General features: G+C 44.2%; 1 protein-coding gene across 1 annotated transcript; it reads right to left on the bottom strand.

Annotated features, from left to right (window-relative positions):
* Window positions 1-131: 131 nt before the first annotated feature.
* opn8b (opsin 8, group member b) lies at window positions 132-15,697 on the bottom strand. Its single transcript, XM_053445004.1, has 4 exons — window positions 15,403-15,697; window positions 5,755-6,048; window positions 3,309-3,634; window positions 132-2,443 (listed from the first exon to the last, which is right to left on the bottom strand). The coding sequence occupies exons 1-4, from the start codon at window positions 15,470-15,472 to the stop codon at window positions 2,099-2,101; spliced, it is 1,035 nt and encodes a 344-aa protein (XP_053300979.1). The 5' UTR covers window positions 15,473-15,697; the 3' UTR covers window positions 132-2,098.
* Between the last annotated feature and the right edge of the window lie 421 nt (window positions 15,698-16,118).

Raw genomic sequence — 16,118 nt, 5'->3', positions numbered from 1 at the left:
TTGTGTGTTCATTAAAAACAGCCACTGCTCTGTGTTATCATAGATGTTTGAAGTGATACATTATTATCCAATCATGGTGTATTTATGCTAATAAAATGTTCCAATCAGTGTTTATTCTCAAACATACCCAATGAAATGTGCACACATACATTTATTTAAGGTTTATAGCTCAACATTTACAAACTTTAAAAATAATTTAACACATACAACAGGGATACAAGTGAAAATAAAATAACACAACAAAAAAAGGGAATTTCAGGTGATAAAATATGAGGAAAAATCATTTTTCATTTTTTAGGCTGTGTTGTATACAGCAGCATACTGCAGACAGTGATGGGGAAAGTTCACACAGTTGAACATAAAGGATTAAGAAGGATAAAAACGTCAGTTTTTCTTTTTATTATTAACAAATCCCACGAAATGTCAACACAGTAATCCATTAACCTCCTAACAAGTACACACTTTGGTCCGATTCTAATACAGCTGATTTAGCTCTGCCTTAGAATTCCAAAACGGTGCCTGTCGTTAATAATGAGTTTAGGTGCTTCCATCCATATCGTACAGTCCTTATTAGCCGAGTATCTTCAAACGTTCTATGACTGTTGGCACCTATGGGAATGGGACCTCTTCTCTATACTGAGCAGTCTCTGTAAATTAATCCGTTTGCTAATGAGGACTGTGATACGGTCAAAAGCTCCAGAACAAGCAGGGTAGTGAACCTTGGGTTGGGACTGTTCAGTCAACTGGTTGTTCCCAAACTTCACAAATGGACAAGTCAAGCTTAACTCTGCAGATGTTCAGCATTTTTTTTAAAGAAAGTTCAAAATAAACTCATAACACAATCCACCTGCCAGTATCTCTAAAACTAAAGGTGACATCTAATGCTCATATTCAGGTTCATAATTTTAACTTGGGTAATTTAGAATGGTTTATATGCTCTAATGTTCGGAAAACCCATCACTTTTCTCAAACCGTCCATTGCTGCAGCAGCTGAAAAGCACATGTTCTCAGCCTGTCTGTCAGGAGCTCCCATTACTGCAACATCAAGCTTTTTAACTTTGCAGACCTTTTACAATCATAATAAACCAATATGACACACAAAAAACTGAAAAAGCATGATATGTCTCTTTTGCTGTGTTATGTTGAATTTGTAACAACATGTTACGATGGATTTGGAAACTACAGCTGTTCCCTCTGTTTATAGTCCTTATGCTAGATTAGCATGATGCTGTTCTGACTTCGATTCACAGAAACAAAGAAAAATAGGTCGACCTTTTGCATTTGGACGACACACTCCGCCACAGGGACCTCTTCGCTTCACAGTACATAACAATGCTGTAAATAGTCAAATAAATTCAGTTTTTGTTCCAAATCTTTGAATGATAATAATCAAATAATGTCAGTCTAATCCTTTCATATAACAGATGCTCACATTCCAGATGAAGCCTAACATACTAAAAATGCAAATATGTCTGATACTCATATGATACACAATGACAATTACCTGTTTCATACTGCCTTCTTCCAAGAACCCAACAACATGGAATATATTTTTTTTCTTTGAGGCAGATTTATGAAACATGTTCCACTTTCAGCTGTTATAGTTTCCATTGAGTGGGTTTTGTGTCAAAAAATCATCCAAAAGCAACTATTCCAACAAATGAGCTGCAGATGTAACTTTGAGATCTAAAATAAGTATTTTTGGCAATTTATGCTGAACAACCTTTGGTTTGTTGTTTGTTTTCTTGAGGTCTGTGTGGCTGTCTCTTTTTCAATGTGCTGTGTAGTCGAGTAAACATGTGCAGTACATGGGAATGACAAAACTCAAAGCAGTTCACCGCAGTAACTTCTTCGGTAGCAGGTTTAATCAACAGAGTATTAGTTAGCTCTACTTTGTAGCTTAGCTCGTTGACTTCGCAGCATTGTTTTGCGCAAAAATACTGGCCTCACACTAAATAGAGACCATAAGTACCCTGCTTCCTGTGTCAGGACAGCAAACACTATTTGTACTGAAAAGAGAGGTTTCTTGATAACGTTTTGTGAAAGAAAACATTGTGAGACCATCTGACGTTCCCTCAGTTTAGAGCAGGAAAGTCTTTCAACCCAGAGTCAAACTTTGCTCTCTCAGCTCAGACCGCGCGCCGATTTTGGGCTTGAGGTTGGTACTGACCAAGTAAATCCCCGTTTCATTGATGGTGTCGGCACTGGGGTACGAGTTACAGTGGAGGCACAGCCATAGCAGCTTCTTTACCTCTCTTTGGAAGGTCTTGCTGAACATGTAGTAAATCAGGGGATTGTACACGGTGGAGCTCTTCGCAAACATGCAGGGCAGAAGGCTGACCTCAGGTGGGATGCTGCTGCTGTCGTAGATAATGGACCACATGCTCACCAGGGCGTAGGGCGTCCAGCAGGCTATGAAGCCCACGCTGATCAGGACAGCGATCTGCAGGAGAACAGTGAAGTTTAGTAAAGTACAGTAATGTATAGAGAGTTGGACAACTAAAAGTAACGGGTAATGGCTAAATATACTAATGGGTGAGATAGCTAAACGTAGCTTATACATTTTTACATAGTTTATGTCGTGGATAAACCAACTGAAGTAGCAAACAGTAAAAGGTAAATCATTCTTAAGATAACTTATGGGTACTCGTTGGAATAGATGGCTAATAGAACTGGATAGCTAATTAAAGCTAGAGTCTGACAGATATATTGGCTGGGCAATATAAGTCAAAGTTATTTGGTTGTCTTCCTTTTTTTCTTTTTATTAATGGATATTTAAGATATAGTTTATGGTAAACCAGTAAAATATCAATGCTTAATTACATTGTAGTGTATCACATACACACTGACAATGGCAATGTTTTAAAATATATAAATCGACCTTGAAAGATCCTCATCAGTCAGGCTCTAGTTGAGGGATCTGGCTTAGCTTCTTTGTCATCACGATTCCTTTGATACTACTGAACAGATCCAGACATTTTATATGTATATAGAGCATTGCCAGATAGGGCTGTTTCTTACGTTTCCAGGGAATAATTCGTGGATCTTGAAATTAAATTGTGCAGGTTCAACTAAATCTGGGTTAAGTGCATTCAAATGTGGTTTCATAGGAATGTGGACTTTTTAAGCAGTTTTACGATAACAACAAAGAATTGCAACTTTGCTGTATATACCAACATGTAACCTCAAAATGCCCTCATAAACATCTTAAGTAACGAACCACTGTCCCTTGGATCTACTGCTGAGGAGACACTTGGAGTCCCCAAGCATGTAGTAATAGATATTACTCATCATAAATGATCACTTACCATCAACAGCCTCCGATGCAGCTTGATCAAATTTTTGACCTGGTTGGTGTTGTTGGACTTTCTGTAGATGCAGTAGAGCTTGATGGCGATGCCAAAGTAGCAGAAAACGATGATGACGGAAGGCATGAGGAGGTTGGCGGTGAACATGGAGAGGACGAAAGAGAAGCCGTACTGTTTCATCTCTCCCCAGGCAAGGGAGCAGGACAATCCGAAGGGCTCCGGGCCGTATCGACCCCAGCCCAGTAGAGGGAACAGAGCCCAGATCAGTGCCCACAGCCAACACCACATGCACAGCATCTTCACCTTCAGCCAGCTGATTCTCTCCTCTGCCAACAGAAAAAGAGGAGTGGTTTCCTATCTTTGTCAGGCTGCACATTGTAGGCAATATTGCAGAACACACAGATATGCAGTAATCATAACCGCAAGAATGTTTGCAGGAACGCAAAAACAGTCGAGGCAAAAAAAATACAGTATATCTATATTTGAACTGATTGCACAAATATATCTAAATGTCAAGTCAGAGAAACTGCTCCACTCGACATTCATTTCATTTACTATATTTATCTTTGCATATTTCACAAATTCGTGTAGAAAATGGAGAAAATCCATACACATTCAGACCAGGTCTTCACCGCAGCCTTATCGTGTTGGACAGCACAGAAAGGAGGATGAGGGATTGTTCGGCAGCACATGACTTATCGCGGCTCACTAGTATTTATTGATTTTTCCCAAAACAGGACTTCAATATGTCTCTCATGTCACATGGACTTGAGGGAATATAATTTTTTATTTAGGGTGCTTTTGAGGAGCTGTGTAGGTTTGGTGTCATGTGTTGTTGCTATCACTGCACACAGCCCTCTGCGGATGTGAGCCTCGTCCTCCTGGAATTACACGCTCTTTGAATTAGCTCTTGCATAAAAAATTCAACTATGTCTCGTTATGTGAGCAGGGGGTCGTGGAGGATTTCGTGATGGTTTTTATACGTTTATACATGCACTGTATATGCTTTCATCTACTTATGCATGTGGGTACATATGTGTGATCTATATAGAGTATGATTGTATGTTTATTATTTGTGGATATAAAAATGAATCTACATTTTTTGCACGTACAGTGCAGCCCAGAATGTTCCAGTGTGCGGGGAACACTTCACGACATGACAGTTGGACATGGCTACACCCACCTGATACCCCTTGCTGATATGCCCAGAGTCAACAGGCTACAACTTTCCACTCTTTTCTTCTACTTCTGCATCCCCTGTGTGCACTCACACTCCGTTTGCCTCAGGCGGATAGCTGCCACCTTGTTTTTCAATTACATGTTTTTTCCAGACAGTAAGAGCATATATATATTTTTTTTTTATGTTTGACAAAATATTATGTACCAGGTATTGAATATGTTTTGGTTTTTCTTATTAGTTAAGAATTTAACAATAACTACCACTTTAGAAATTGTGACAAAATGCCGGCATTCATTCTAGTTGTGTCATTGTACCGATTTTATCACAATTAAATAAAGCGACAAATGAGACCAGTGTGGAACTGAAAACCACACAGTAATTGAATACCTACTGTTGATAGTTCTATCATGTTAATAATTTATAGCGAGATAACATTGAGTTCAATAAATGTAATCTCGGGACTCCAATATTCCGTCATCTGATAGGTCTTAAAATGTGTTCCTTATGGCCTGAAATTGATCCTCAAATCTTAATTTTAACAAACCTATAGAAACCCTGTACATACAGTATTTCCAAAATGTCAAAGTCAATGTAAATTTCATCAAAATACCAATAGTAAAAATAAATAGAGAAGGAAGTTAGTGAGCTACTAGCCAGCGACACAGCCCAATTGTTTATCGAACAGGACTTTTAATCTATTCGGACAGTCTGCAACATTCAAACCTATTGGAATAGATCAGCATTTGTTCTGCTGCTGAGATTCAAACGTCGCCAATCTAGCAGACGTACATCCCTATTTAAACACATTTGTCGGTTTAAACAGAATTGCACACAAAAGAAACATCTGACGAGCAGGATGAAAAAAAGTCCCTCAGAGAGAGGCAGCTGGCCGACGTGATAAGCTGACGGCGTTCAAACAGTTTTCACATTAAAAGAGAAAAAGCTCTACTGCAACTTCCATGTGTCTATTGCGCAAGAGATACCCCATGACCTTTAATGCATATATACATTTTTAAAACCTTGGTGAGGCTTTTTATACAGCTGTGTTACCATGAAGTTGTACAAGGCAGAATTGTATTTAATGCTAAAAGGTGCTTCATTAATGTGAAAATCCTTCTTTGCCATTGGTTTTTTTCTCTTTCGGAGCGCAGAGAATGGGAAAATAATTACTCCAAGAAAGGTTCCTGCATAAATTTGTATGGTAACCACGTTCTCCAATGATGAATCTTAACAGAAAAAAAAGAGTGTGTGTTTTGAGCTACTCACTGTGAGAGTGCAGATTGAGGGAGACAACACAGCGCACGATGGCCAAGACGGTCAGGTTCATGATGCTGGCGACGCCAAAGAAGAATCCTGCCAGGGCGTAATAATCACAGCTGGCATCTCCCCCGATCCAGTGGTGGCTCCAGGCGGAGGCCACGGACAGGGGATACATGGTGACGGCCGCTCCCAGGTCGGTCACCGCCAGATTCACGGTCAGCAGCTCCGGCGGCTTCATCCGCGATGACCTTTTGTACGCCATGATGAGGACAAGAACATTCCCAAAGATGGACAACACAGCTGGGACAGGAGCGGAAGAGAGGGACACAAAGTACAGTAGTTTCAGTGAACAGCTACGTTGCATGCGGCGATAAACAATTGGATTAAATAAAAATGTTGACCAAAGAAAGAACCCACAAAATTTTGCAGAACATCCTAATAAATGTGTGTGAGTTCACGAAGCAGTTTTCTTTTCTTTTTTTTTGAAGGATTACACAAGAAGTACCAAACTGATTTCCAACAATCCTTGTTAATCGATGATGCCAAGGCCTGTGAAGAATTCATAACATTTTGATGCGGTTTACCGGGTTTTAGGGTTTTATGACAAAGCCATAATTTCAGTCAGACATTCACGTTTAAAATGTTCATTGTAGAGCAGCGCTGTAACATCTGTGCAGTCTGTTTGTTGGTATCCACTTCCTGTTTTATTTTGTTGTCCGTGTTCTTGTGTCCTGTGTCTAGATTTACTTCCTGTTTGTTTCCCCACGCACCTGTACCTTGTTTCTCATTAAGCACTCTCTATTTGTACCCTGTGTTTCCCCTCACCCTCTGCCAGATTGTCATTGTCGCCACCGTGTGTGCATGCTCTCCAGCTCTTTCATTCGTGTTTTGGACTACCTGCTTTTTGACTCTGCCTGGATCTATGACTTTGGATTTTGCCTTATCCCTGAATGGACTTTTGAAGTAAAGTTTATTTTTTATACTTTATTTTGCTTCTCGTGCTTCTTTTCTGCTACTGAGTCCCAGATCTGTAAAGAACTGTCACAGTACAATCTGGCCATGACAGACTCAGCAGAGGAAGACGTTTTTCGCTCGGCTCTCCGTGCACAAGGGAGTTTGCTTCACGATCATGGGCAGCAGCTGTCTTCTCTGGTGGGTGGCGTGCAGCAATTGCAAGCCAGACAGGATGCGTTTCAAACTTCCCTGTCAGTTCAGTTCCAAGATCTTTCCAACCAGATGCAACAGATGCTCGCTAGCCTGAGAACCACTGCTTCGGATCCACCTGCTCAGCCTGCTCCTCAGCCTAGGGAGGCTCATCCTGTTGTTCACCCAGACCCCCGTCTCCCTAGTATCGAGAGGTATGATGGTGATCCGTCTACTTGCCGCTCCTTCCTGTCACTCTGCTCAATGACTTTTGAACTGCAGCCTCACTCTTACCCCTCAGAGAGCTCTCGGGTGGCGTTTATGATTACTCACCTTTCTGGAAGGGCCCGAGAGTGGGCTACCGCAGAGTGGGACAAGAAGTCGTTAACTTGTGTTTCAGTGAGGAGTTTCGCGGAAGCCCTCCGCAAAGTTTTCGATCATTGCACACCAGGCAGAGAGGCGGCTCGTGGACTGTTGGACTTGCGACAGGGAAGCAGTCGAGTCGCCGATCATGCTATACGCTTCCGCACCCTGGCGTCGGAGAGTGAGTGGGGAGAGAATTCATTGTGTGACACTTTCCTGCACAGTCTATCCGAGGACATTAAAGACCACCTGGCCCCACTCGATCTGCCATCCAAATTCGATTCTCTGGTCGCCCTGGCTATAAAGATTGATAATCGACTCCATGAGAGGAGGATGGAGAAGGCTCGATGCAACGATAGACCGCCGGCCCAATGGGGGCAGCCTTCGCCATTCCGGTTTCCTGCACCTTCTTCTGTTCCAGTGAGGCCAGCGGACAGCGCCTCAGTGTCTCCCTGTGGGAAGGAGGAACCCATGCAACTCGGGCGCACTCCCCTCTCTTCTGAGGAACGTCAGCGCCGCCGTAGGGAGGGAAGATGCCTCTACTGCGGAAAGCTGGGCCATTTCTTGGCGGCTTGTCCGTTAAAAAGACCGGGCTCATCAATAAGGAGAGGTTTATTGGTGAGCCAAACCTCAACTTCCTCTAGTCCCTTCAGACCATTAACCCATGCCTGTCTGAGATCTTCTGATGTTTCCCTGGAACTGGCTGTGTTTGTGGATTCTGGGGCCGATGAGAACTTCCTGGATCGGGAGCTAGCTAAGCAGCTCAAGCTGATCCCAGAACCACTCCCTGTCCCCCGGGAGGCCAACGCCCTGGATGGCCGCCTGTTATGTCATGTTACTCACCATACTCCTGCTTTGAGTCTCACGATCTCAGGTAACCACGCTGAGATGATATCCTTTTTGCTCATTGACTCACCTCAGGTGCCGCTGGTTTTGGGCCTGCCTTGGCTCAAAAGACACAACCCTCACATTGACTGGTCAACTGGGTTGATTTTAGGATGGAGTGAATTTTGCCTCTCATCCTGCCTTGTGTCTGCCTCGGTTAGTTGTTGTCTCCAGAACTCTGACTCTTCCCCAGATTTTCCAGATCTCTCGGAGGTCCCACCCGTCGACCTGGATTTGAAGGAGGTTTTCAACAAATCCCGCGCTACGTCCTTACCCCCCCATCGGCCCTATGACTGTACTATCGACCTCCTCCCTGGTGCCTCGCTTCCGAAGGGTCGCCTTTACTCCTTGTCTGCTCCTGAGACGGAGGCCATGAATAAATACATTAAAGGCTCCCTGGCTACTGGGATTATCCGTCCCTCATCGTCTCCCACTGGTTCTGGATTTTTTTTTGTCAGTAAGAAGGACAAATCCCTGCGTCCTTGTATTGACTACAGAGGTCTGAACAATGTCATGGTCAAAAACAGGTACCCTCTTCCACTCATTTCTTCTGCTTTTGAACTATTAAAAGGGGCATCCATTTTTTCTAAACTGGATTTAAGAAATGCTTATCATTTAGTTCGCATACGGGAGGGGGACGAATGGAAAACGGCCTTTAACACCCCTAGCGGCCACTATGAATATTTGGTCATGCCATTTGGTTTAACCAACGCCCCAGCAGTTTTTCAGGCATTGGTCAATGACGTTATGAGGGACATGTTAAATAAGTTTGTGTTTATTTACCTGGATGACATCTTGATTTTTTCCAAGTCAGAAGAGGAGCATGTGCAGCATGTCCGACGGGTTCTTCAGCGGCTGCTGGAGAATCAGCTTTTCGTTAAGGCTGAAAAGTGTGAATTTCATCAGCGAACTGTTAGCTTCCTGGGGTTCATTGTGGCACCCGGCAGCATCCAGATGGACCCTGGTAAGGTCAGTGGAGTTTTGGATTGGCCTGTTCCCACAGACAGGAAGCAGCTGCAGAGGTTCTTGGGCTTTGCAAATTTCTACAGACGTTTCATCAGGAACTACAGCTCTGTTGCAGCCCCTCTCCATGTCCTCACGTCCCCAGGAACCAGGTTTTCATGGAGTCTCCAGGCAGAAGAGGCCTTTCGGTCTCTTAAGCAGCGGTTCTCTTCTGCACCCATCCTCACCTTGCCAGACCCGAAGCTGCAGTTTATCGTCGAGGTCGACGCCTCTGGGGTGGGGGCGGGGGCAGTCCTCTCCCAGCGCTGTTCCAAGGACAACAAGGTTCACCCCTGTGCTTTCTTTTCCAGGAAGCTTTCTCCTGCTGAGAGGAACTATGATGTGGGCAACAGGGAGCTGCTGGCTGTGAAGTTGGCTCTAGAGGAGTGGAGGCACTGGCTGGAGGGGGCTGAGCAGCCATTTTTGGTGTGGACCGACCACAAGAACCTGGAGTATATAAGGACTGCTAAAAGACTAAACTCTCGTCAAGCCAGGTGGGCACTGTTTTTTAACCGCTTTGACTTTACACTGTCCTATCGCCCTGGCTCCAGGAACGTCAAGGCTGATGCTCTGTCCCGCCAATTTGAGCTGGAGGTCACCCCCGGAACCCATGCCACCATCCTGCCTTCAGCGTGCGTCATTGGAGCTGTGACATGGGGCATTACCGATAAGGTCAGACAGGCACTGGAGGGGGCAGAGATCCCGGTAGGCTGTCCGGAGAACCGTCTCTTTGTTCTGTCTATTCTCCGTCCGCAGGTCCTGCAGTGGGGACACTGTTCCAACTTTAGCTGTCATCCAGGGGTGGCTCGCTCCATAAGTCTCCTCCGACAACGTTTCTGGTGGCCCACACTGAAGGAGGATGTCCAGGAGTTCGTCGCTGCATGCCCAGTCTGCGCCCAGAATAAGACCTCTCGCCAGCGGCCCCACGGTTTGCTCCACCCTTTGCCTATTCCCCGGCGACCCTGGTCGCACATCTCTATCGACTTTGTAACTGGACTGCCTCCTTCTGAGGGTAACACAGTCGTACTAACTATTGTTGACCGATTTTCTAAAATGGCTCATTTTGTCCCTCTGCCGAAGCTTTCCTCTGCCAAAGAGACGGCAGAGGTTATGTTGTCTCATGTTTTTCGTTTACATGGACTCTCTCAGGATGTAGTGTCGGACCGGGGACCCCAGTTTGCCTCCAGGTTTTGGAAGGAATTTTGTAGGCTCATTGGTGCCACAGCCAGCCTCTCCTCTGGTTTTCACCCCCAGTCAAACGGCCAGACGGAACGCTACAACCAGGAGCTGGAGACAGGACTCCGCTGTGTAGTTTCACAAGATCCTTCTCTTTGGAGCAAAAAGTTAATATGGATTGAGTATGCTCATAATTCTCTCCCTGTCTCAGCCACAGGACTTTCCCCGTTCCAGTGTGTTTATGGGTATCAACCACCCCTGTTTCCTGAGCTAGAGGAGGAGATTTCGGTGCCATCTGCTCAGGCCTTGGTGCGCCGCTGCCATCTTACTTGGAGAAGAGCACGGGCGGCTCTCCTCCGCACCTCCAGTCGGTACAAGCGTGTGGCTGACAAGAACCGTTCACAAGCTCCGCACTACAGGGTTGGCCAGAGAGTCTGGCTGTCCACCCAGGACCTTCCTCTCCGCCTGGAGTCCCGCAAGTTAGCTCCCAGATTCGTTGGTCCGTTCACCATCACCAAGGTGGTAAACCCTGTTGCGGTGCAGCTCAAGCTCCCCAGGACAATGAGGGTCCATCCGACCTTCCATGTGTCCAAGGTCAAACCTGTCAGGACCAGTCCGCTGGCTCCCTCCACCAGACCCCCTCCACCCCCCCAGGTCATTGATGGGGGGCCAACATACGCCGTAAGGCGTCTTCTGGCGGTCCGCCGCAGGGGCCGGGGACTGCAGTACCTCGTGGACTGGGAGGGTTATGGGCCCGAGGAGAGGTCCTGGGTCCCTTCTAGGGACATTTTTGCTAAGACTTTGATTCGAGATTTCCACCGGCGTCACCCGGACCAACCGGGGACGTCTGGAGCCGTCCCTTGAGGGGGAGGTACTGTAACATCTGTGCAGTCTGTTTGTTGGTATCCACTTCCTGTTTTATTTTGTTGTCCGTGTTCTTGTGTCCTGTGTCTAGATTTACTTCCTGTTTGTTTCCCCACGCACCTGTACCTTGTTTCTCATTAAGCACTCTCTATTTGTACCCTGTGTTTCCCCTCACCCTCTGCCAGATTGTCATTGTCGCCACCGTGTGTGCATGCTCTCCAGCTCTTTCATTCGTGTTTTGGACTACCTGCTTTTTGACTCTGCCTGGATCTATGACTTTGGATTTTGCCTTATCCCTGAATGGACTTTTGAAGTAAAGTTTATTTTTTATACTTTATTTTGCTTCTCGTGCTTCTTTTCTGCTACTGAGTCCCAGATCTGTAAAGAACTGTCACAGCGCAGCTCGAGCCTGAAGTAGCTCACAGGCGTCGCTCCATTCAGGTTATCAGACCACTTCCTTTGTTCTTCCATATTTCCACTGGAGGAACCAGACATCTTGTGTAGGAATGTTTGGCCCTGGCGGTGGTAGGAGCTCCTTCGCTAGTTCGCAATAGTTCGAGCTGAACTAATGAAGCTTCTTTTTCCAGTTTCCATCTTCAATTTCTGCTGCAACGTCTTGTTCCCACCTCACGTCCTCAAACAGAAATTTATCTTGGTCAACTCTCCTCAGTTAGTTGTTTACTTTATATAGTGTTTTGTATGTTTGAATGGGTCACAGTGGAAAGCAGAAGGGAGACTCCTTATTAGAAAATGCTAATGTTTCCTATTTTATTTTATTTTCGTCACTTTCTGACTTCTCCCTCTGCTTTCTTGTAGTTTTGTCCTTTTGTCCATTATCTGTCACCTCATGCTCTCCTCAGTGAAGTGAGTTAATTACTCTCATTGAAGTACATTTAAGTAAGGCAGCTCTTTTTGTGTCTCTGCAGTCAAGCCGTCAAATAGCATAATTACCCTCTCAGTTAGGCAGCGTGTGTCCATGGGCAACAGCCGACAATTGTGACGCTTGTTGTGTGCCCAAGACATGTGTGCATGATTTGATGTAAGAAAGAGGATATGTGATTCATGGGAAGTGTTATTTCAGTGAATGGCCAAACCATCTTTATGTGACGTCTAATTCATTCAGCATCATGACAAACCAGGCAACAAACACAGCAGGAGCACAAGCAGGCCCACTTCCCATGGGATGTATTTATTTAGCCGTGTATGATTGATTAATTGGCTCCCCGTTGGCTGGAAACCTTGTTCCTACTATGCCCTGAGGAATGCAGGGACTTTTTATACTGGACTCCCTTCGGTTATACTGTAGACACTATCTAATGTTAGACCTGAGGGATTGTATGAAAACGACTGAGTGGTTAAGGGGGCAAGAGATCCTTTCATTTGCTGTTTTTCAGATTTTATTACTCCCTACCTTTGAAATATAATCAATAGTCACATAAATAGCTTGATCATGAGGACAGCATTTACTGGATCTTTTCTTTATAAAGGTGCCATAAAAACTGTCTGTATGATGGTTGTATTGATCTGTACTGAAATTACACATAGTCCCATTAAAAAATTAAGGAGTAAATTGGGGTGTAGGATTCCAGGATTTACACGGGGAATATCGTACAGTCTGTTATTTAATGCTACATTTGTTGTGCTGTAAAGTTAGTTTGTTTTTCTGGGGAAAAAATTGGCGGCTTGCATAGTTCCAAAACCTTGGTCAGAATTGAATGTGGGGTTTGATCCTATTCTCTACTTGGCTACTTCACCTTATCTTCAATTATTGGGACGTGTGAGTACTTCTGGGACTCTGATAGTCCTTTATGTTTCTCGTACTTGACAGAGGTCTTGAATAAATTCCGTATGGCTCCCAAAAGGTCTTATAAGTCTTCAATTGTTTACACCTGCAGAAACCCATGGCTCAAACATAATGCACCATATGTGGTGAGATGGATGTTGCAGTTTTCTTCTAGTTCAAGAGGAGGCTAAAAGCTTTACCAGAGCTAACAATGCACTTACAGCTCCTGAAATATCCGTTTGTAGCTTTTGGAGCCACTCATGAATCTCCACTGACACCCAGCATGCTAATTCTGTGGCCCCTGATCATAGCATCGGTTCCATCCTTATAACTAATCACTGTCTCATTTGTGCGAACACAGTGAAGAGTGGTCGGCCTCATCCTATTGACCTTGATTGGAGTAGTCACATTACAGCATGAACATACGACTGTAGCTCCGCACTAATGAGAGAGTTACTGTTATGCATTAATGTCTCTGTGGGCAGCAGAGGACTGGAAGGAGGTGAGGTATGTAACGACAGGACCTGCCTGAAGGCTCATTACAACACACAAATCCTGTTCTTACAGCCCAACCTACTGTTATTTCACTATAACTTGTGGTATTTATACAGTATGTATAGGTATTTCACTTAAGCATGACATGTTAAAGAAAAGTAATTAAAATGGATATGATAGCATGTTACATTATCAGAGACCTTATAATAGGGAACCAGGGATTCTCTGTATCAGTTTCCTTAAATGAAATAATTAGGTTATGCATATATATGACTGGCAGAGCCCTAACATGGTGTGAAACAACTGACACGCCTGAGTAATCATTGAGAGTATTACGGAAATATTGAGACATATGAGAACATTTGGATTTCATATCATAGTGCCAAAGCGGTATACGGACACATTTATTTTGTATCTCCCATTGGTGCTGTAAAACTCTGTCCTGCTACAGATAAAATCAACTTTATTTATACCACAGCAGGGAAATTAACTCCCTCAGCAGCACAAGAATAAAAACAGGAAATAAAAAAATATTTGAAAATAGAAATTAAAGTATTAAGAATATATGCATCAGGTGATTGCATGAGGATATATACTCTTATACTCTGTGTAAGGAGACATTGAAATCAGTGTATGTACAGTATATATGCATATATTGACTGTTAAACATATAGGCAGGAATGGTACACAAGATGAATATGTGTATAAAATGCTTTGTGCATACATTGTATAATTTCACCATACTAGAGATTGAATCTCTCAAATTGTAAAATACTGACTCAATTTATAGATTTCTTGTCAGTGCTTTACAATATCAGCTTCTACCAGAGTCGTCCTTGTGGCGAACGGAGACATCAGCAGGGACGAACACCAGATGTCATTGAATGTTGACACTCAACTGACCACATCATGAAAAAAAAACGTATCACATGATGTATAATTAACCTTTTCTACTGTGCCCCACAGATGCAGGATCAACACCCAGCTCTCTCCCTGCTTGTCACCCTCTTAAACACGTTCTGTTCAGCCAGAGCCTCTGGTCAGGATCAAGATTCACTTTAGTGTACGATATTGTGAACTTGTAGGGCTCGGGCTTCCACCCAAAATGTACAAAAATGTACAAAAATAACGCACACCCTCCATCTTCCATTACACTGTGAATCCACCTCCACCTCATTGTTCTGCCTTTAAGTTGAAGACAGCTATCATGTGTGAAATAGGGTTATGGTTCGGAAGGTTGCAGTTCCCTATCATCTCAGGTGCCTGCTACATGGCATCAATCTAGTGAGAGTTCTCATATAGAGACATGGATGTGAGTATTTGGGAAGCAATAGCTGTAGAAGATTGCACCTGGATTTACTGTCAGGAATTCAGTGTGATATGGAACAGAATGTGGCATGTAAATAATAAGATATCGAAGCAACAGTATTGCACAGCATTCAAGCGTAAGCCAGCCATGGTAGTCACATAACATCACCCCGCTCTTCACAGACAACACAATGGGTTTTGATGTCTCTTCTCCATATGACATTCTTAACAGAAAGCGTTTATATACCTTATATAATTCAATGGTAAACGCTGCAGGGGACTATATCGTGTGGATCTGTGAGTTGATTTCCGACTTTACGCATCTTGAATACACTTGATGAAACCGGGTGGGCACTTGCAAATAAAAGATCTGTCTCGGCTGTAACGTCTTTACGCGTGAAAGAGAAGTTCATCCACCTCATGATCATTTATGAATATATTCCTCATCCATTATTCATCCGCGGGGGCTAATTCATGTGCGTAAAATGGATTATGGACAAGTAGAAACATCTGCTGGTTCTTTGGTTTCTTTTTCATGTCATGGAGAATAAATGAATCCTTTCACACCGAAACCAGTCGATCAGTACAATAAAGCCCCCGAGTGCGACTGAATTTACGCACGGTTTTCAACTTACCCAAAACAAGCAGGTAACAGCCGACACAGATGTCCACCGCTGGTGATAAAGTGGAGGCGTAAATATCCATCGTAAAGGTGAAGAACCAGGATTAATAGACAACTAGTGAGCTGTCTTCGGTGGAGGGGTGGAATTCAGTGCGCCATGCCTCCAGGTGTCACATCCACCTGTCCTCAAGTAGGGAGAAGGCAAGAGCAGCCTCAGCTCCTCTCCTCAGCGCATCGCCCCTCAGTGTCCGGTGCGTCATCTGGCTCGCTTTATCACTGGGCCGTGATTGTGTGTGTGTGTGTGTGTGTGTGTGTGTGTGTGTGTGTGTGTGTGTGTGTGTGTGTGTGTGTGTGTGTGTGTGTGCTCTTGTACAGCTTTCTTTGTGAGGACCAGTTTGAGCCCCCCCCAGGTTTAGAAATCGGGTTATGGTAGGTTAGAGTTAGGGTTGCGCATTTATTATGGATGGTGAGGGTTAGGGGCAAGGGAATGCATTATGTCAATAAGTGTGCTCACTAAGATAGAAGTGCGAACATGCGTGTGTTTTTTTGTGTGCGTGTGCGTGAGAGAGTGTGTGTGTGTGTGTGTGTGTGTGTGTGTGTGTGTGTGTGTGTGTGTGTCTGTGTGCGTGTGTGTCTGTGCGCGTCTGCCTGTGTGTGTGTCTGGGGGCTTTCTCTATTCATGCATAAAAGGACCTGGGGAAGTACTACATAAGCGAGTTCAACAAACCC

Source organism: Pleuronectes platessa, chromosome 17 (assembly GCF_947347685.1).
Source record: "Pleuronectes platessa chromosome 17, fPlePla1.1, whole genome shotgun sequence".
In the NCBI taxonomy this organism is placed as follows: Eukaryota; Metazoa; Chordata; class Actinopteri; order Pleuronectiformes; family Pleuronectidae; genus Pleuronectes; species Pleuronectes platessa.
Note: the sequence above shows the minus strand (reverse complement) of the source record. Positions and strands in the feature narration are given on the sequence as shown.

Coding starts and splice junctions, on each gene's coding strand:
- opn8b (XM_053445004.1), bottom strand. CDS start 15,472: ATGGATATTTACGCCTCCACTTTATCACCAGCGGTGGACATCTGTGTC. Junction 6,049..15,402: donor CTGTTACCTGCTTGTTTTGG/GTAAGTTGAAAA, acceptor CTCCTGTCCCAG/CTGTGTTGTCCATCTTTGGG. Junction 3,635..5,754: donor CCTCAATCTGCACTCTCACA/GTGAGTAGCTCA, acceptor TTCTGTTGGCAG/AGGAGAGAATCAGCTGGCTG.